General features: G+C 44.1%; 1 protein-coding gene across 1 annotated transcript in view; it reads right to left on the reverse strand.

Moving 5' to 3' along the window:
- Positions 1-1,207: 1,207 nt before the first annotated feature.
- Positions 1,208-21,061, reverse strand: part of LOC146822415 (uncharacterized) — a 30,498-nt gene continuing 10,644 nt past the window's right edge. The window contains exon 2 of the mRNA XM_085613498.1: positions 1,208-10,807. Within this exon, the coding sequence (XP_085469624.1) occupies positions 7,693-10,392 (2,700 nt within the window). The 5' untranslated portion in view covers positions 10,393-10,807 and the 3' untranslated portion in view covers positions 1,208-7,692. The remainder of the gene's footprint in view (positions 10,808-21,061) is intronic.

The following is a 21,061-nucleotide window of genomic DNA, read 5'->3' on the forward strand; positions in this document are numbered from 1 at the left end:
TTGTTCACGTGTTGTGGGCATTTTATCCATGAATGCGTATTAAGTCTGTGGAGTAATTTTGAGTGTACTCCCCTGTTGAGGGGCAGCATTTGGTATAACCAATGGTGGCTGAACTGTTAATGTCCTCATGACATATAGTACTACTTGTCTATAGATTTGTATTAATTTTTTAATTAGAATTAGTAATTCACCTGGTGTCATTGTTTCAATGTCCGGATGTGGTGTTTAGCCGGCTAGAATCGGCCATGTAGCTCCTGGTCTTCCTAATGGACCGAGCCTTGTTATGTCTTTTGTATGTGTTAGGGCGCCATTAAACCAGGTAAAATGTTCCTGGTATGTAAGCGGAACTTCAATATCCTCGTAAGTATATTAAGCGGGTGCTTCATCCTCTTTGAAGTGATGAAAGCAATATCTTACTACATTCGCTGCTGGGAATGTAGCCAACAGTAGAATACCGCTGTCTGAAATGCCTCGTGTGCCTCTATCACAAAGACTACTGTACCACCCCTGGATGATAGACCATATTTTATAAGTTTAACCGTAAGGGCTTTTCTTATATTTTGAGGTATTACGTCATACCCATCGTCTCCTTCCTCTAAACTTCTGTCTTGTGCGGCAGCGTGGAGGATAGGATCTGTATTTTTGTCCCCTGACATTGTGTTTATAACACAAACTGGGTTTCAAGAAAACAAAGATAAGGTGTACAATTTTTGGAACACTGTGTCCTTCAATATTGATAAAAACCAACAGCTAATGCATAGGATTTTTCCCACTAAGCTGCGGCGGACTTTTCTTTACCCACTCCAGACGTCTTTGGAGTATGTGAGTAAGGGTCTCTGAGAAAAGCCCGACTGAGCTACTCAGTATCTACTGTTAAATAGGTGCCTTACCAAACGTTGATGTTGGGCGCCATGTCATGTAGTTCCTATGTCCCTAAATAGGTTCTGCATGTCGGGATAACATAAACTACAGGTTTGGCAGAGGACGGAGTCAGTCTGCCCCTATCGAGAATGCTAACCTCACTTACCATGTACCGGCTAGCTCAGAGTCCACTAGAAACTTCTTGACCACAAGAAGGGAATAGTTTCTGGCAACCACATGAACATGAAAAACCCTGATCCCTCAGAATCGTGAAAACACTAGATAACGTTTTGTTCAGCTAATCGTGCATGCTTGGTTTCTGAGAGTTACACAGAAATAACAGACGGGTGTTTCAATAAGTATTTATTGAACAGTCAGTTTTCCCGCGTAAGAGATATGAGCTGTTACAATCAGGAGACAGTATGCGAGATATATAATGCACAGCGTTATCAGCATAAAGAAATAGTATAGCTCTAGCATTGTTCAATACTTATGAATACATTCGTATACATAAAAACATGTGGCTAAAAGTACGGATACTCATGAGATGCGTTCCTAACTAATTCTACCCAAGTGTACCTAAAGTAAATGTAGGACAAGGAGAGAAGTAGGTGCTGTATGCTATAGGCTGATATGCTATAGTATAGGATGCCAAGAGTCCCCTCTAGGTTCTAGCAGCTTCATACCTTAGAATGAGAGAGTTGTGTAATCTCTTCCCTGGTCTCGAACTCCAACATCCCGTGAAGGGAGTCAGAACACTGGGAGCTGGATCTCTGCGTGCAGGATGGCAGTGTCTCTGGTCAGTGCGTCAGGCTGGGAAGAATGGGCACCTCTGAAGTTGAGCTCTCCTCTAATTTGCTTGGGCAAAGGGTGAATATTTATACCCAAAAGGTGCTATTGTTTGTTAGCATTGACGTAATGTTGTGAAGAGGAAGACGTCAGGAATGAACCCTAAGGGATTAGTGGTTCATGCATGATACACAAGTTCTTGGAGAAATCAATAATCCTGTGCGGGGGAGAATCCCTGGAGTGTAAGTTTCTGATTCCAAGAACTAGTTGTCACGTGGAAGGTGATCGAATATAGGTGAAAGACCATGCCTATATTTGGAGTGCATGGCTCGTGGCTAAATAAGGATTGGGATTTCTAAGCCTAAATAAGGATAATATGAGTTATGCCTATACAAGGGCATGTTTAGATACAACCTATATTAGGATCCTTATGAGGGATACAACAAGTCAAGAGATCTGGTTTAAATCCATTGTTCCTTTGCTCACCATGCCACACCAGTTAAGACCTAGCCATATGGAAATCTTTTGCCTTGCTCCTCATGGAAACAGTCCAGCTCGAACTGCAAAGCCAGATCCTCCCTGGACCAGAAACAAGCATCCTGGGACTGGTTTTGGGGTTTCACCCCTTATCAGTCAGCTTGAATCCAGTGCACAGTGAGCCCAGGAACCACGTCTGGGCATACCCTTGGCCTTTTATATGGTTCCTCCCCAGGGTGGGCTTTCCTATGGTACATTGGCTGTGCGGTGCCCTTCTAATAAATGCCTTGTCACTTTCTGTACATTCATACAGTTACTTCATTAAGAACACTGTCACATTCTCCAGGAACTCGCCCTGAGTTCTGCAAAGCCATCCCTTGCTTCCTCACCCAACTCGCCACTACCTCCGAACACTATATATTCTTAGCAGATCTCAACTTCCACATGGAAGACCGTAACGATGCCAGCACTGACAACCTAATAGAAAGCATAAGCAACATCAACCTCATCCAACTCATCATCAACCCAATGCACATCGTAGGGAACATGCTTGACTCCATCTTCATCTCCAGCAAAACAATCAAGTACCACCATGTCACAGAACTCACCTGGACCGACCACTCCATTGTCCACTTAACCATCACATGGCACAACGCTACAGAAACCAAAGCCAAACCACTCAGCACACCTCAGCGCAACTTGAAAACTGTCTCAGACGATAACTGGAACAACACTCTCCATGCCAACTGACCGGCCACAGCTCCAGACTTTAAACAGAGAATCCGCAAAGCATGTCAACTTGTTTACCCCGGAACTTCAGACCTCTCAATGAGACTGTTAATGGCTAGAAAGAAGATGGGAGTACCAGTAAGGATCCAGTGCTATACACCACCTTCAGGACATCGATCAACCACTACCACCTCCTCCTTAAACAAGCGAAGAAGAGTGCCCTCACATGCTGCATAGAGATCAGCTCAAACCACAGCAATGAGCTCTTCACCATCATTAGGGAATTCAGCCACCCTGCATTCACCGAGAATATCATAACTCCTTCTGGGATCAGTGCGACGTGCTTGCTGACTACTTCCATTAGAAGATCGCCATCATCTACAGGGACTTTGAATCTCAGCTCTCCGACAGTGACAGCCTCGACCTCCTCACACACACTGGTACTAACTCCAAGCTCCAGCCGGTTCCTGGGACCTCCTCATCGTACAAGACACCACCTCTATAATTAAGTCGATGCACTCTGGGGTGCCCACTGATCCATGCCCCCACCTTATCTTTAACCTTAGGAGCAAGGCGATCAGCTTAGAGCTCACAAAACCACTGAACAGATCCATCACCATGGCCTCCTTCCCAGAAGAGTGGTAACACGCAGAAGTGAAACCCCCTCCTGAAAAAACCTTCAGCAGACCTAGAGCAGACTGATACCCCTGCTCTCGTTTCCGGCCTAAGTCTTCAAGAGGTTGATCCAGAGGCAGCTGACCAGACACTTGGGAGCACAACAACCTCCTGGACTCCTCCCAGTTTGGCTTCCGAGCTAATCAAAGCACAGAGACTGCCCTGATGGAAGCCATAGATGACATCAGAGCCCTCCTGGACCTCAGTGAGACTGCAGCCCTCATCTTCCTTGACCTCTCAGCTGCCTTCAACATGGTCTCCCACCAGATCTTGATCGACAAGCTCCACCACATCGGAATCCAAGGAAATTACATCAAATGGATCGCCTCCTACCTCACCAGAAGAACTCATTCTAACCCCCGTCCCACTCCTGAACCCAAGGACATCATCTGCAGCACCCCACAAGGATCCTCCGTTAGCCCCCCCTTCTTCTACACTTACATGATACCCCTAGCCAACATTATTAGATCGAACGGGCTGAAGGTCATCTTCTACACCGACTAGACCCACCTCACCAACTCCAGAGGCAACTTACATAGGTGCACTGCCAACATCACCGACTGGATGAAGCACAACTGCCTAAAACTGAAGACGGAATTCCTCATCTTCAGTAACCACGCATCTCCTTGAAGCAACGCATGGTGGTGCGCAGAACCTGGCTTCTTCCCCTCCCCTACCGACCATGCCCGTGACTCCAGCATTGTCCTGGACAACAAGCTCTCCATGAAGAAGCAAATCAACATGATCTCCGCCATCTGCTTCCTACAATGCGCATGCGCCGCAAGATCTTTAGATGGCTCCCTGCTAGACACCAGCATTTCACCTCCCTCTTCCACGCTTAAACTCCTAGAGTCTAAAGCACCAGGCTGGAAAGACCTGGAATGAATTCCCCCTGCACCTGAGATCTGCCTCATCACTGAACTCCTCACCCAGCGCCTTGAGAACCTCACTTATGATTTGCCGCGCTTAATACCCATTGATTGATTGAGTCTGTACATTCATATAGATTTTTCTCAGTTGGGACTTTCTGATGCAGTTCTAACCTACCCTTGTCAATAAATGCCCTGCTAAATTCAGTGCGGTCTTCAGGGTTGACTTTTGTTGTCGAGTTAGTTCTCAATTTATGAATGCATGGTCACATTCAAAACATTTATAGAGTTTCTCCCCTGTGTGAACATTCTGATATATTACATTTTGTTTTGTAATCGATCCCTTGTCACATTATATTTATTATAGGGTCTCTCCCTAGTGTGGATTTGTTTATGCTGCATTAGCTTATTTTTCCTGTGGAAGACTTTATTAAACTCTGTACATACACTGGATTTCTTGCCATGTAGATTTTCGGATGTCGCTTCAATTTATTATGAATGCTTTGTGGCATTCAGTACATACATATGTTTTCTCCCCTTTGTTAACTTCCTGATCTTGTATTACATTTTGCTTTATCAATCAATCATAGGCTTGTTGAGCACGACTACTCACCCGTAAGGGTCTCAAGGCGCTGGGGGTGCAGGTTCCAGTCCATCAAGGAGGAGGGAGTGATGTGTGTCTGAGGTGGAGCGGAAGGGTGTTCCAGACTTTGGCCACGAGGAAGGAGAACGAGCAGCCTCCCGATCTGGTCTTTCTGGTGCGGGGGACCACGGCGTAGAAGAGCTGGGCTGATCGTAGGGTCCTTTAGGGTGCATGGAATTTGAGTCGGCTGTTCAGGTATGCCGGTCCGGTGTCGTGGAGGGCCTTATGTGCATGGGTAAGCATCTTGAATGTGACTCTAGCCTCGATGGGGAGCCAGTGGAGTATGCGCAATGCCGGAAGATGTGGCAGTGTCTTGGGAGGTTGAGGACCAGTCTTGCAGCAGCGTTCTGGATGTTCTGTAGCTTGCGGGTGAGATTTTTGTTTATTCCGGCATAGGCAGTGAGTGGCGGTCTTTCTGTGTTCGAGGGGGATCCATTTGAAGGTCTTACATAGGAGGTGGAGGGTGTGGAAGCAGGACGACGAGACGAGGTTGACCTGTCGGTCTATTTTGAGCGCTGAGTCCAGGGTGATTCCTAGGCTGCGTGCGTGGTCTGTGGGGGTGGGCGGGCTTCATGGGGCAGGAGGCTGCCAGGTGTCGTTCTAGGCGTCGGTGTTTGGGCCCATGATGAGTACTTCTGTTTTGTTGGTGTTTAGTTGTAGGCAGCTGTTTTTCATCCATTTGGCGACGGCTTCCGTGCCTTCTCGAAAGTTGTGTCTGGCGGTGTTGGGTTCGTTGAATGCAGAGGATGAGTTGGGTGTCGTCTGCGTATGACACAATGTTGAGTCCATAGGTTCTGACGATGGGGTGAGTGGAGCCATGTAGACGAAGAGCGTAGGACTCAGGGAGGGCCCCTGGGGGACTCTGCAAGTGGTTGGTGTAGGGTCAGGGAAGAAAGGGGGAGGTGGGGAGTCTGACCTGCTGCATTCTTCCAGACAGAAGAAGCGGATCCAGTTGAGGGCCTTGTCCTGGATCCCTGCGTCATGGAGTCTGCGTATTAGGGTGCGGTGAGAGACTGTCAAACCCCGCTGAGAGGTCGAGGAGGATGAGGGCTACTGTTTCTCCTTTGTCCAGTAGGGTGTGGATGTCGTCTGTTGCGGCGAGGAGGTTGGTTTCTGTACGGTGTTTTTTTCTGAAGCCGGATCGAGGATGTCGTGTTCTCCAATGAATGTTGCGAGTTGGCTGTTGATGGCTTTCTCAATGACTTTCGCTGGGAACAGGAGCAGGGAGATGGGTCTGTAGTTTGAGGTTGGTGGGTCAGCCAAGGGTTTCTTCAGGAGGGGGTTGATCTCGGCGTGTTTCCAGTCATCGGGGAACGAGGCGGTCGCCAGAAAGCCGTTGATGGTGTGGCGAAGCATAGGTGCAATGGTGTTGGCGGCACTGTTGAAGATTTGGTGGGAGCAGGGGTCCGTGGGGGCCCCGGAGTGGATTGACTTCATTGTCTTCAGTGTGTCTTCGGTGGTGAGGGCTGTCCAGATGTCAATCGTTGGCTTGAGGGTGTCGGTGGTGGTTGGTGAGGGTTCAGTGTGTAGCTTCTCTTCGAAGTTGTCATAGATGCTCTTGATTTTGTGGTGGAAAAAGGTGCTGAGTTTGTCACAGAGGTCTTGTGAGGAAGGGATGTCGGTGGACTCGCTGGTGGGTTGGGCGAACTCCTTGATGATGTTGAAGAGTTCTTTGTTGTTGAGTGCATGAGTGGAGATTCTGTCTTCTATAGCTTTTTCCCTTGTTTTTCTGATGAGTTGGTGGTGGGCGTTGTTGGCGGCTCTGAAGTTGTTGTGGGCTTCTGTGGATTTGGTGTTCCTCCAGGCCATTGCGAGGCGGTGGCAAGTGCGTCTGGTATCTCAAAGTTTGGTGGTAAACTATCTGGCTTTCTTGGCGTGGGTGTTTTTCTCGAGGGAGCTATGGTGTTGATGCTATCAGAGATCCATCTGTGCAGGGTTCGGGCTGTGGTTTTCAGGTCGTCGTTTTCCGCGATGGTTGGGGTGGAGTTGCTGAGTGAGGAGGTGAGCTGGTTGTCGGTGATTCTGGTCCAGTTTCTTCGTGGGAGCAGGAGCTGGTGTCTGTGGATGGTGGGTGTGCTGAAGGTGAAGTGGACGCATTGATGGTCATTCCAAAGGAAGTTGGGTGGTGTAGCTGAAGGTGATGGAGGTTCAGGTTGTGAAGACGGGGGGTTGAGGGTGTGTCCTGCTGAGTGCGTGGGTTCGGTCACGATCTGGTGGAGTCCGATGTCCCATTCTGTAAATTCATGTGGTTTCTCCCCAGTGTGGACGCTGATATTGCTTTAACTCTCCCTTTATAATACATTGTCACATGCGGTGCAGTTGAATGGTCACCCTTCATTTGGAATAAATGCTTTGTAACATTTTGTACAATTATATGGTTTCTTTTATGTGAACATTCTGATGTATTTTTAAACTTTGCTTTATAATAACTGCTAAGTCGCATTCAGTACAGCCATATCATTTTTCACCAGTGTCGAATTTCTGATTTAGTATTTATCTTTGCCTAGTAATAAATGTCTTGTTGCATTATGTACATTCATAGGGTTTCTCTCCTACTTGGACTATCTGATGTTGCATAAGATGAGACTTCCTAATAAATGCCTTCTCACATTCAGTGCAGTTAAATGATCTCTCGCCGGTGGGGATTTTCTACTGTTGTTTCAGCTCTCCATTGGTTATAAATGCTTTGTCACATTCAGTGCATTCATACGGTTTCTCCCCAGTGTGAACTCTTTGATGTTGCTTTAGCTGTCTATATTTTATAAATTCTTTGTCACATTCTGTACATGGATATGATCTCTCTCCAGTGTGGATTTTCTGGTGTCGCTTCAGATCTCCAATGGTTATGAATGCTTTGTCACATTCTGTACATTGATGTGGTTTCTCCCCAGTGTGGATTTTCTGATGTTGCTTTAGCTCTCCATTTCCTATAAATGCTTTGTCGCACTCTGTACATTTATACGGTTTCTCCCCAGTGTGTACTTTCTGGTGTTTTATTAGTTCTACACCAGTAATAAATGCCTTATCACATTCTGTACATTTATATGGTTTCTCCCCAGTGTGGATTTTCCGATGTCGCTTTAGCTCCGTATTTGTTATAAATGCTTTGTCACAATCTATACATTGAAATGGTTTCTCCCCAGTGTGGAATTTCAGATGTCGTTTTAGCAGTCCATCTCTTACAAATGCTTTGTCACATTCTGTACATTTATATGGTTTCTCTCCAGTGTGGATTTTCTGATGTAGCTTTAGCTCGCCATTTGTTATAAATGATTTGTCACATTCTGTACATGGATATAATCTCTCTCCAGTGTGGGTTTTATGGTGTCGTTTCAGATCTCCAATTGTTATGAATGCTTTGTCACATTCTGTACATTGATGTGGTTTCTCCCCAGTGTGGATTTTCTGATGTTGCTTTAGCTCTCCATTTCCTATAAATGCTTTGTCGCACTCTGTACATTTATACGGTTTCTCCCCAGTGTGTACTTTCTGGTGTTTTATTAGTTCTCCACCAGTAATAAATGCCTTATCACATTCTGTACATTTATATGGTTTCTCCCCAGTGTGGATTTTGTGATGTCGTTTTAGCTGATCATTTGTTACAAATGCTTCGTCACATTCTGTACATTTATATGGTTTTTCCCCAGTATGGATTTTGTGATGTCGTTTTAGCCTTTCACTTCTTGTAAATGCTTTGTCACATTCTGTACATGGATATGATTTCTCCCCAGTGTGGATTTTCTGATGTCGCGTTAGCTGTACATTTGTTATAAATGCTTTGTCACAATCTATACATTGATATGGTTTCTCCCCGGTGTGGAATTTCAGATGTCGTTTTAGCTGTCCATTTCTTACAAATGCTTTGTCACATTCTGTACATTTATATGGTTTCTCTCCAGTGTGGATTTTCTGATGTAGCTTTAGCTCGCCATTTGTTATAAATGATTTGTCACATTCTGTACATGGATATGATCTCTCTCCAGTGTGGGTTTTATGGTGTCGCTTCAGCTCTCCAATTGTTATGAATGCTTTGTCACATTCTGTACATTGATGTGGTTTCTCCCCAGTGTGGATTTTCTGATGTTGCTTTAGCTCTCCATTTCCTATAAATGCTTTGTTGCACTCTGTACATTTATACGGTTTCTCCCCAGTGTGTACTTTCAGGTGTTTTATTAGTTCTGCACCAGTAATAAATGCCTTATCACATTCTGTACATTTATATGGTTTCTCCCCAGTGTGGATTTTGTGATGTCGTTTTAGCTGTTCATTTGTTACAAATGCTTCGTCACATTCTGTACATTTATATGGTTTCTCCCCAGTATGGATTTTGTGATGTCGTTTTAGCCTTTCATTTCTTGTAAATGCTTTGTCACATTCTGTACATGGATATGATTTCTCCCCAGTGTGGATTTTCTGATGTCGTGTTAGCTGTACATTTGTTATAAATGCTTTGTCACATTCTGTACATTGATATGGTTTCTCCCGAGTGTGGACCTTTTGATGTCGCTTCAGCCGTCTAGTTCCTATAAATGCTTTTTCACATTCTGTACATTGATATGGTTTCTCCTCAGAATGGATATTTTGATGTCGCTTCAGCTGTCCAGGTGTTCTAAAAGCTTTGTCACATTCTGTACATTGATATGGTTTCTCCCCCGAGTGGATATTTTGATGTTGCTTCAGCTGTCCATGTGTTCTAAAATCTTTGTCACATTCTGTGCACTGATATGGTTTCTCCCCAGTGTGGATTTTCTGATGCTCCATCAGATGTGACTTTCTAATGAATGCCATGACACATTCTGTACATTGGTATGGTTTCTCCCCAGTGTGTACTTTCTGATGTTTAATTAGGTCTCCAAAAGTAATAAATGCCTTGTCACATTCTGTACATTTATATGGTTTCTCCCCAGTGTGGAATGTCAGATGTCGTTTTAGCTGTCCAATTGTTATAAATGCTTTATCGCACTCTGTACATTTATGTGGTTTCTCCCCAGTGTGGATTTTGTGATGTTGTTTTAGCTGTTCATTTCTTACAAATGCTTTGTCACATTCTGTACATTTATAGGATTTCTCCCCAGTGTGGATTTTGTGATGTCGTTTTAGCTGTTCATTTCTTACAAATGCTTTGTCACATTCTGTACATTTATATGGTTTCTCCCCAGTGTGGATTTTGTGATGTCGTATTAGCTGTTCATTTCTTACAAATGCTTTGTCACATTCTGTACATTTATATGATTTCTCCCCAATGTGGATTTTTTGATGCAGCTTTAGGTTCAGCTTCCATCTGAACACTTTATTACATTCTGTGCATTTATATGGTTTCTCCTCTACGTGGACACTCTGATGCTGCATTAGGTCTTTCTTTGCAAAGAACACTTTTCCACAGTCAGTCAATGAAATATGGTTCTTCTCCAGTATGATTTTCTGATGTTGCACTTGCTTTCTCTCCCTAATAAATGTGTCACTTTCTAGATATTCATACGGTTTCTCTTCTGTGTTTTCTTTCCGATCCAGGTTAGCTCTTCCTTCGTAATGAGAACCTTATCACACTTGCTTCCGTATGTCAGTGTGTTATTTTCTCAATGTAGATCAGGTGCCAAGTAGAGACCACATTGGGCAGTTTGGGTTTTCTGCTGTAGAACAAGACTTTGGCGAGGCATTAGCCTTCAAGGGAAGACATTTTGAGGTGTACTGTTTTTACATCACTTCCAACACAAGTGATGTTTAATGCCTTCACCTTTTTTGTTCATTTCTGCATTTATTTCACCTGTTGGAAAAGAAAAAGAAAAAAAAACAGTGGATAAGCTTAAATGGTGGGTCCATCACAAAAATCTATTGGCATTTAATGAGACATTTAATTGACTACATAGACAAGTGCACTGAAGAAATTCTAGATTAGACTTTCAAAGTAAAGATGCAACAGGCAGAGCAAGGGCATACGATCCTTCCTTGACGCCCTCCTATCGCAGAGTGTGGACTCAAGGAGTAACCAAGACTCCAGTTGAGTCTTTTGTGCAGCACCACAATTCTTCTGACAGCGGTTCTGTGTAGAACCATAAGTGTCGGATTTGATGGGGCCAGAGACTCAGCACTTACGTCCAAATGTGCCTTTGATGTGAGAGAAATTTCAAAGAGGGGTTTTGAAGTGCACCAGTATCTCTTCCAATCCCAGCACCCACTCCGGACTATCAAAGGGAGTTAACATTCCTTTGTATGGGGTCAGTCTACTACCCTATGAAGGCTAAGAGTGGGCCCCTTCCTCCCATCTGCCCAGAAAGACCCATCAGGATGCAGATCGATGCAGATAAGTGCTAAATCACACTCAACCCTTGCAGTCTCTGTGGCTCTCTAGAGGAATACACAAAGAGGTTGGTCACCTAGCCCAGACGCGTATTAGAGACAAAGAGCAGTACAAGCAGAGAAAAGTCCACTTTCTAAAAGTAGCTTTTCTAAAGTAGTAATGTTAACTTCGACTTTACCAGTAAAGAGGATTTATCATTAGCATTGTAAAGATATGAAACATGAAAAGGCTACTCGTTTTCAATCAGGAATTACAGCGTCTAAGGAATTCCCAGTTCTAGCTAATGAGAGAAGTAGGCCTTACAGCAGTGAAAAAGTAATTTAGATGTTTGTCACTACCAGGACATGTAAAACATAGAAGTATATGTTCTGCCTTTTACTCACATAGCGTCCTGTCCTTTGGGTTACCAAGTGCCTTCCTTAGGGGCGACTTATAGGTAATAAAAGGGGAGGTTTCGGCTTGGCAAGTAGCTTTAAATGCCAAGTCGATGGGGCGGTAAGCTTCACACACAGGTACTTCAGTGGCAGGCCTGAGACATGGTTGCAGGCTGCATTTGTGGGTGGCACGGCCAGTGCTGCAACCCACTAGCAGCAAATAATTTGCAGGCCCTGGGACCATGTAGTGCACTTTACTAGGGACTTATAAGCAAATTAAATAGGCCAACTAAGTATGAGCCCATGTTACCATGTTTAGGGGAGAGAGCACAAACACTTTAGCAGTGGTAACGGGTGCAGAGTTCTAAATCCAGAAAAAACGAGCACGGAAAATGGAGGGAGGCACGTAAAAAGTTGGGGAAAGACCACCCTAAGGCTGTCAGGTCTAACATAGCCTTTTCCAGTGAATGGACCAAGCAACAAAGAGCATCACAAGAACAGCGGTAAATATAATCAATTGCTGCAAGGGAGTCCTTTATACTATCAGAAAGCCCATGATAGGACCCGGACAATAATCTGAGCATTTTTCACATAGTGTAACTCCATAGATCAGAGGCTCTGACCAGAGCTACACAAGAAAAAGGAGGTTTACATCCACAATAAACACAAATTGGCAAAGTCAAGAAGTCTCACCTTTTCGACATATAGGCTTTCCCAATGCTGCAAAACCTCAAGAAAGAACAAGCATTTGCAATGCAATATGTCTTCCATTTATTTTTTTTCTTTAGAGTTGGAGCTATTAGTGTAAATATAAATATTTTTTACTTATGCGTTTAGTAGTGGATGGATGTGATGGCAATTGTGTGTTTTACAATTCATTTAAAAGCAATCGTATCGATTGTGTTTCTGGTGTATGGGGCTTACTGGATACAGTTTAAAGCAATCCTGGATTTGTTTTAGCAATACAGTTAATAAGGACACGACGAGAATGCATTATTACATAAAGGGAAATGCCGGGTATGGACATATTGAACCCAAGAGAATAAGTCACCTGATTATTTTATTTGTTGGTATTTAATAACGTTAAGCAGTAGGATGCTACTAATTTTACCTGGTTTTTAACACCCCGTTGGGTGTCTGCTATGAATCTGGTGCGATTATCCCTAGGGGCCCACAACGAGCAGGATAAAGAGAAATGTCAAGGTTGTAACTGGTAGGTTTGTGCACAGACTAATGAAACATAGCCAGAGGTAGTAAAGATAGGATGAGCATGGAGACAGAACCCTGGGGATGCACTGAATGCATAGGCATGGGGAGCAGAGACACAATGAGCAGGGCTACAGTAGACAATGTGGGCTGAAGCAGAAACAGGAATTACAGGTTATGAAGGCAGCCAAAGGGGGTGCATTTGGGGGGTGGACACACACACATTGGAGCACGGGGTATCAACCAGGCATAAGGTAAGAAGAGGAGGATGAACACTCGTCAAGGCACAGAAACTGGGGTTGCATGCAATGGACACAGTGGGAGCGAAGATGACTGGTGAGAGCATATTGCAGGGAAGCAAGGATACAGTGAGCACATACAGCTGCAGAAAAACCGAAGTGATGTATCTCTGCGTGAACCCATTAGGAGGTAGAAAAGAAGTGTCCTGAATTTTTACTCTCATCGTCCTAAATTTACACCAATGCTAGTTGGTCACCCTTGGTGATAGAGATGCATAGAGCGCCTTGGAGGGCCTAGGAGAGGGGGCAAAGGCTAGTGCCTGAGAAGAGGGAAAGGCTAGGCAAGCAGAGTGCTTTAGGTGAAGGAGACAAAGAAAGTGCTCCGGGGAGAAGGGGCAGTGGGGATTGCTTCAAAGGAAGGGCATTGTAAAAGAAAAAGCCAGCGCTGGGTGCCATAAAATCCTTTGCTAGAAAATTGGGTGCTAAACCCTTATTACCGATAAAAAATATTTACCAGGCCAGAGTTAAGGCAGAAGCGACTTATGGAGCTGGGGTGTGGGGTATGGTTGCATCGACACAATTACAAACCTTTGAGAAAATATTTTTCAAATCGGTAGTGGGATTACATCCCTCTTTTACAAATGGTGTTTTACACTAAGAACTGAACCTGCCTTACATTTTAGACTATACACAGCTAGCCCCACTTCTCCTCTGGCACTCAATCTGGAGGAGAGATACAGTGCCACTAAATCAATTAATACTAAGGAGCTGCCTAGAAATGGACACGTGGAAGAGGTCTAGGTGGCTTAGCTATGTGGAGTCAGCTTTAAGGGAGATTGGTCTCCAAGAACTCTTTAATGACCCCCTAACCTGCAGAAAGTTCTCAACACAGAGGGTTAGCGAGATGTTTATGCTGATGGCAGAGTATAAGCATAAGGAATACTGTAAAGAGAAACAAGCAGTCCGGGCATATGGCCTTAACCCACCAATAACTGAAGGAGGTTTTTCTTATCTAGCAAATGTAAATAAGATGCAACACAGATTTATATTATTGAGGTTTCGCACTGACCTGATTCCCCTCAAGTTAGGGTACCCTGAAAAAACATAACCACGCCGATCTAAGTGCGTGCCCATGTGACAACCTATCGGCTCAAACAGAACTGCACATACTTTTATTTTGCAGCCTATATGAGGAGGAAAGGAATGCCCATCTTAAACCAATTTTAAAGAAAATGAATTTTAAACAGTGTCAGGTAGCACTATACTTTTTAAAAACACTCCCTAACCCTTTGGTCTGTTATTCAGTCGCGTCATTCCTATGGGCTTGCACTAGGAAGAGGAAAGGGACGGTGCATAGATTAAGGAGTCCGTATAACAATAAGTATCTAGATTGTGCACATGAAATGGCTCTTTTTTTAATCATTTTTATGTATTTTCATCTTTATTCTGAAATTGTGATGAAATATCTGTAATCTTAAAGTTAGAATTTCGAAATAATTTTAATGTGAATTAATTATATGTGCTTTTATGATCCTTTGAATATGATCGAATAAATATGATTGATTGATTGAATGTGTCCTTCTGTAACAAAACTGGTGCTCATGTAAAGTCCTCTGATACCCGATGTCTCGGGTCTAGTTCGAGCTATATAAAACTCTTTAAAAAGTACTCTGAGGGGGGAGTAGGGTATATCCAATATGTACTCCGAGTGGGAGTAGGGTACATCTAGAATGTGCTCTGAGTGGGAGTAGGGTACTCCGAGTGGGAGTAGGGTACTCCGAGCGGAAGTAGGGTCACCCATCACCCTCAGGTCTCTCACAACCTACAGTGTTAAGCACTACGACAGTCACGCAAGTTGCTTGATTATCAAATGAACGCTGCTCTGATGCTTAATGAACCAACCCCAACATTACAGCCATGTTGTTCAACGTTTCATTTACGATTAACATCGAACAATTCAATGTACCTTGCTCTTTATTTTTACTGTACATTCACTGCACAGTATTTCTTTAGGTGCTGTGCATTTCTAAGCTAATGTCTATGTAAAGACACCAATGTGTTATAATCCAGGGACACTGTCCCAACTTCATCACGTGGTATACCAGGGGCCACAATTTTTGGGGGCTCTGGCGGCCACTTTTCCATTTCAGCCTAAGTACCCAACAGGAGTGGCAGTCTGAGCGGTGATATTTTTTTAATTAAATTGTTCCTAGACATCTATGTAAGATTGGTAATGTTACTGTTTAATAATACACTTGGACTGCACTCAGAGTTAGGCGTGCTACTAGCACCGGATTAGAAACAAGGTCCTGGATAGCAGGGTTAAAAACAAGCATTTGCAATGCAGTCGGTCTCACATTTGGGACCTTATATGTATTCAGCTATGCAGCACATTAGCCTGGGTGCTAAAACATCTACTGTTCTTTAACACAGAGGGAAAGTAAGCACCAAACTGCGTGACACAACAGGTATGGGAACACATGGAGAGAAATATTGCCTTTCAGCGGGAAATGGCATAGTCCAAAAGCTCTGTTTATAATATAAAATCAGGGCCTTCGGTGATCATATCACTAACAAAAACAAGATTTCAAAAAAATATTGTCTACGGGTGCTCGTGGAAGACAAGTTCTATGGACTGAAATCTAGAGAATGCTAAAGTGATTCTGGTATTTTACTGACCTCTGCTGGTCGTTTTCTATCAAGAAATGTAAATAGAGGTAGGATGGACATAGACACCAGATGGTGCCTATATATCCAAGGCTTGGAGTCCCAATGTCCTGCCTGCTGAGTCCGAAGGAAATTGCTCGGCCACGTTTCTTCCACCGCATTCCCATAGGCTGCTATTTACTGAACTACCGTTCAGACTGGGCGGTTGTTTATTAGATGAGATTCACAAGCCCTGATTCTATTTGTAGCCTCATCTAAGCATCATGCCTTTTCTTTCTTAGATTGCTCAAACCCCTGCCTCGTAGAATTGCTTCCTTGCTGCTCGTAGAGCCTTCCTTCATTGGGTCTTGTTGCGTTAGATGTCTCGAACTTCACATGACCCTAGTGCAGAGGTCTTCAAACTGTGGGGCGCGCCCCCCTTGGGGGGCATGGATGGGTTCCCAGGGGGGGACAAAGGCCTCTGCAAATGAAGACATCTGGAAGTGCAGCGATGTTTATTTGCTGCATTTCCAGGCTATCTTCATTTACTCCGAAGCCCTCCGAGTACCGTGGGGCCGGAGGTCAGTGATTGTGCTGCTTGGGGCACCGCTGGGCAGTGTCTGGAGTCTTATTAAGACTTCGGCACGCCCCAGTTTTTCACAGGTCTTTAAGGACCATTTGCATACCTTTGGAAACTGTTTACTAAGGCTTAGCTTTCCTTTCTTTTTTCAGTACCCCGGCTCTGGCTATTCCTTACATTTGTATTTTAAATTTACTGCTGTAGTGTGAAAATGCATTTCATGAAAAGGAATATAAACAGGCATTTACAATGCAATGGTGTCGGCATTGTTAAAGTTAGAGCTGTTGGCATTGCTCATGATATTATTCTTGTTTAGGTTTTTGTTTTTAAAACATTTAAAGAAACAGCATTGCTATTTACAATGTCAATAGCTTAATCACTCTCCAATGCGAGACCTATTGCATTTGCACCCACACACAGAGCCACACACACACACAAAGCCACCCACACACAGAGCCACTCACATAGAGCCACTCACATAGAGCCACCCACACACAAATAGAGCCACCCACAGAGCCACCTACACACAGAGTTACCCACACACAGACAGAGCCACCACTCATACAGCCACACACGCAGAGCCACACACACAGAGCCACCCACACACACATAGAGCCTCCCACACACACACACACACACACACAGCCACCCACACCCTAGCGTTGAATCAAGATGTCCGTAATGTCATCGGGCATAGACTAACCTTATAATACGGGCCACTAAAGTCTTCCCACACCAGGAGGCTCACTTACTGTAGTACCGCGTTGTGGCCATTTCACTGATAAATTGCAGTTCCAGTCTTATGTTTGTGGTGTGTCTCCTTTTTTTGTATTTTCAAATCTGGCCTCTTTTGCCAATTTAGACCTGCTCTCAGCTAAAAGAAACGCCCACTGCGGACACTGACCCGCTCACAGGTACTGCCTGCCCCTACTATGCTGTTCTCCTCTTCCGACCTCCACTCTCCAATTAGAACATATCGGAGACCGTCTGCTCCATTCTCCCAGGCGGCAGTCAACACTCAAAAGGACAATCTACAACGACGACGACTTACGCACTGCTTTGGGCAATACTTTTTTCCGGGTTCACTGCCTTATTATTTTCCGGTTAGCAAGGTAGTGTGACGGGAGGCAAATTCGGTTCAACTGTGGCTGGGCTGCATTATGAGCAGAAAGGGTCACTTCCGGTGCATCAGTAGTTGTGGTCTCTTCTAGCGTTCTTCTGCTATAGGTTGCTAAACCTTTCGGGGGGGGGGGGGGAGGGTCTTTTGTTTTCTAACCAATTGAAACGCTTACTGGGAAGTTCGGCCTCTAAATGCCCCTTTTGTTCTGCCCTGTGGCAGATTAACTTTGTGGAATTTTGAAAGTCGTAAATCATACAGAATTTATCAATCCATGGGGTCGTTCTACATACATTTACCACCTACAATTGTACGCAGGGATAGGGAATAAAAGACACAAAAAATATCTCTAGTAACTGGAAGCATTATATGCTTTTACAAGCTAGATAAAGAAAGCAGGATGAGATTGGTCTGCGGCTTCAGCCAAAATATCACGCAATTTTTCGGGTTGGTGTTACCGTAAAAATGTGGTCAGGTTCTTCCACTCCTGGTAATACCGGGTGCCGGTGCCTTAACCAGTAGCAATCAGGTGGAACAAAAATAAGACCAAAAAAAGCATGCATGCATTTTGTTCGCCTGACTTGTAATCCGCCCGTATGCATACAACAAAAACAAGCTTCCTTGGCTCCCCTATGCTACTGTGTTTGTGTGCAGCAACCAAAGCTTGTAGTTTTGTTGCCGTCACTATTGAAACATTTCCCAGCACCCCTCAGCTTGGCTGATCATGAGGAGAAAGTGATAAGGCTTTGACTAACTGCCAGCGCCGAAGCCCCAGTTGGATTCAGTCCCCGCCGACCATCTTGACAAAACCTCAGCTTCTCTAGTCGCCCTTTGACCCCTGAGCATCGCTGCAGTCGTCAACACAGATCCGCCGACTTCCAGGAATGTCTTTCTTAGCGGATTCTGTAGGGTCCCCCGTGGCTGAAAAGACGAGTCTGTTACATGATTTAGCAAACAGGGTCTGTGCTCAGAATACAATTCCCCAACAGCTTTCTGAAAACCTTGTTTGTCAGCGAATCACCTGTGAAGTTATATATGGCTGGTGTGATTTCATAGAGTATGATAGGTCAGAAAATAAGTATTTTCGAAAAAACTTTAAATTCAGCAGTGATTTAAACTGGTGCAGTGACGTTTGCAAGGTTACAATGTACAACATGAAAGCGGCAAGATGCGGAAACAATAAATTGTTATTAGTGTTGAACGACGTTTTGTATTTCCAACTCTATCCTTAATCCGGAGTGCAAGGACACACTGCCGTGTGGGGTTCTTTGTGGGCCTCAGAAAAAGTCCCTGTGGTATTGCAGGCGAGCGGTCTGGATCGCCCCTGGTCAGCGAGAGCCATGAACACCGCCGCCTTTCTCCGAGGTCAAGCAGAAATGCCTCGGAGAAACGCAGCGGCATTTTCAGATTCGGGGGCGTGTTTTTCTTTCTCTCCTCTTGCCATTGGCTGGAATGTTTACATTCCAGAGGAGAGAAAGAAAGTAAAAAACACGCCCCCGAATCCGAAAAAGACGGGGCTTAAATGGACAGACGCCCCTCTCCTCCAATGGCTGGCCTCCGTTTAGGAAGCCAGCCCATGGAGAAGAGGGGCAGGTTCAAGCCCTGTACTAAAAAACGTTAAATCTCGCGAGCGAGACTGCGCAGGCGCAGCCTTCGCTAGCCGAGACCTAAAAAGGGTTGCCAATAGCAAAATGCCCACCATGTATGTTTAAAGAGCCTTCAGTGACCTTGTTTTGACAATAAATAGGGTTTTAACCCCTTCCCCGCTCATGGCGGAACCGCTCCGTCATGAGCCACGGTTGCCGTGTGCTCATGACGGAGCGGTTCCGTCATGCCGTGACCGTTGGCGGCTGCTCCGCCCACGCGGCGCTGTTTCCCCGCCTGTGCGGGGGGACAATGCAACTGGGCGGAGTCATGACGGAACCGCTCCATCATGAGCACAGCTCAACCGTGGCTCATGACGGAGTGGCTCTGTCATGAGCACAGCGCCACCGCGCTGCCCCCCCACACCCCCCAGCGCTGCAGCGGAATTCCCGCCGCAGCGAAGGGGTTAAATAAAAAAGTATGTTTTCATTTGTAATCTTACTTTGTCTGTTCCCTTTATTTTCAGTCATGAATCAATCAGGCAGTCCTAGAACACATTTAAAAGTGCTTTCTATTTCTATTTGCTTTTCGAAGTAGGCACAGATAAGTGCTGGAAATAGGGCTTTATGTGTCTGTTTTTTTTTGTACCGTCTGCGACATCAAAATAATGAGCTGGCAATCCTAATCATAAAACTGGAAGTTTGTTGCAGGATCAGCACATTATTTATTTCCTCCACCCTCAATCCCTGATTAATGCCATAATAGCAATAGTTTAACTTGTATCTGAAACCCTACGCCGCTGTCAATAACATGCCGATTTACTTCAAATGTCTGGGAATGCACCCTGCATTCAGACAACTCACTCCTCATTCTCACCCTTCACTTTCACGCTCACTCTGCATTCAAAGCGCATAGTTATGGATTTCCCGCATTTGCCACATAATTCACAATCTGCGGCATAATGTGCAGATTTAAAAAAAAAAAATGCAGCAACAAATGTTACCTCAACCAGAAATACGTAGAGGGACCCTGAAACAGTCAATAGGAGGGGGAAAGATCAGGGAGTAATTAATATAGAAAACGGTAGCACAATCCCCACACTAATATAATACTAATAGGCGATAAGTCCATTAGATAAGATACACCCACAGACCAAGAGTAAGTTTATAAAATGTTTTCTTTCATTTATTTATCAAAAATACATTTATACATTTTTTGTATATAGATACTGTAGTGATGTCACTACTAGTGTTCATTTTTTATTCATAATTAACACAATGTTAAACATAAAAGGGGAAACAATCCATAGGCCCGACAAGGAAAACAAATATGCAAAAGCTCATCACAGTTAATACATAAAGAAAGCACAAAAATACCTAACAAAAAAATACTGAACAGGACAATGCATTAAATAATACATTAAAACATACATAAAAGACCAAAACAATAAACAAAGAGAAAAGCGCCGACGCGCGTTTCGAAGATCCCAAAAAATCCAATGAGCTCCTTCCTCAGGGCCAGTTAATGTTACAGTCTGTATGAATAACCAAATAATTTACTTGAGACCATAATTTAGTTTTAATGTAGGGCATCACTCAAGCTAAAACGGTTGGTCTACAGGGCAAAAAAGACACGTCATGAATCAATCATGTAAAATATATAGAAAATACAAAGAGACCTAAGGAGCAAACACCATTCCAAAAATAAAAAAAAGTAACATAGCAAAGAATAAGAGAAATTGAAAGTGAACCATCACCGAAAATAGTGCTGAAAACAATATATATATATATAAAGTGACAAGATACGAATAATTAAAAGAAAATCAAATTGCAAAAGCTTAACAAGTTAAGAAGCAATTGCAGGTATAAAGAGAGGGGCAGCAAGGAATCTGAACCAGGACCCACAAAGTAGTACCCAAGATGTAGAGAAGCTAAACACATACTTGAAAAAAGGTCCAAGCGAAACTTTTAGATC

The sequence above is a fragment of the Triturus cristatus genome, chromosome 6, assembly GCF_964204655.1.
Source record: "Triturus cristatus chromosome 6, aTriCri1.1, whole genome shotgun sequence".
Taxonomy (NCBI): Eukaryota; Metazoa; Chordata; class Amphibia; order Caudata; family Salamandridae; genus Triturus; species Triturus cristatus.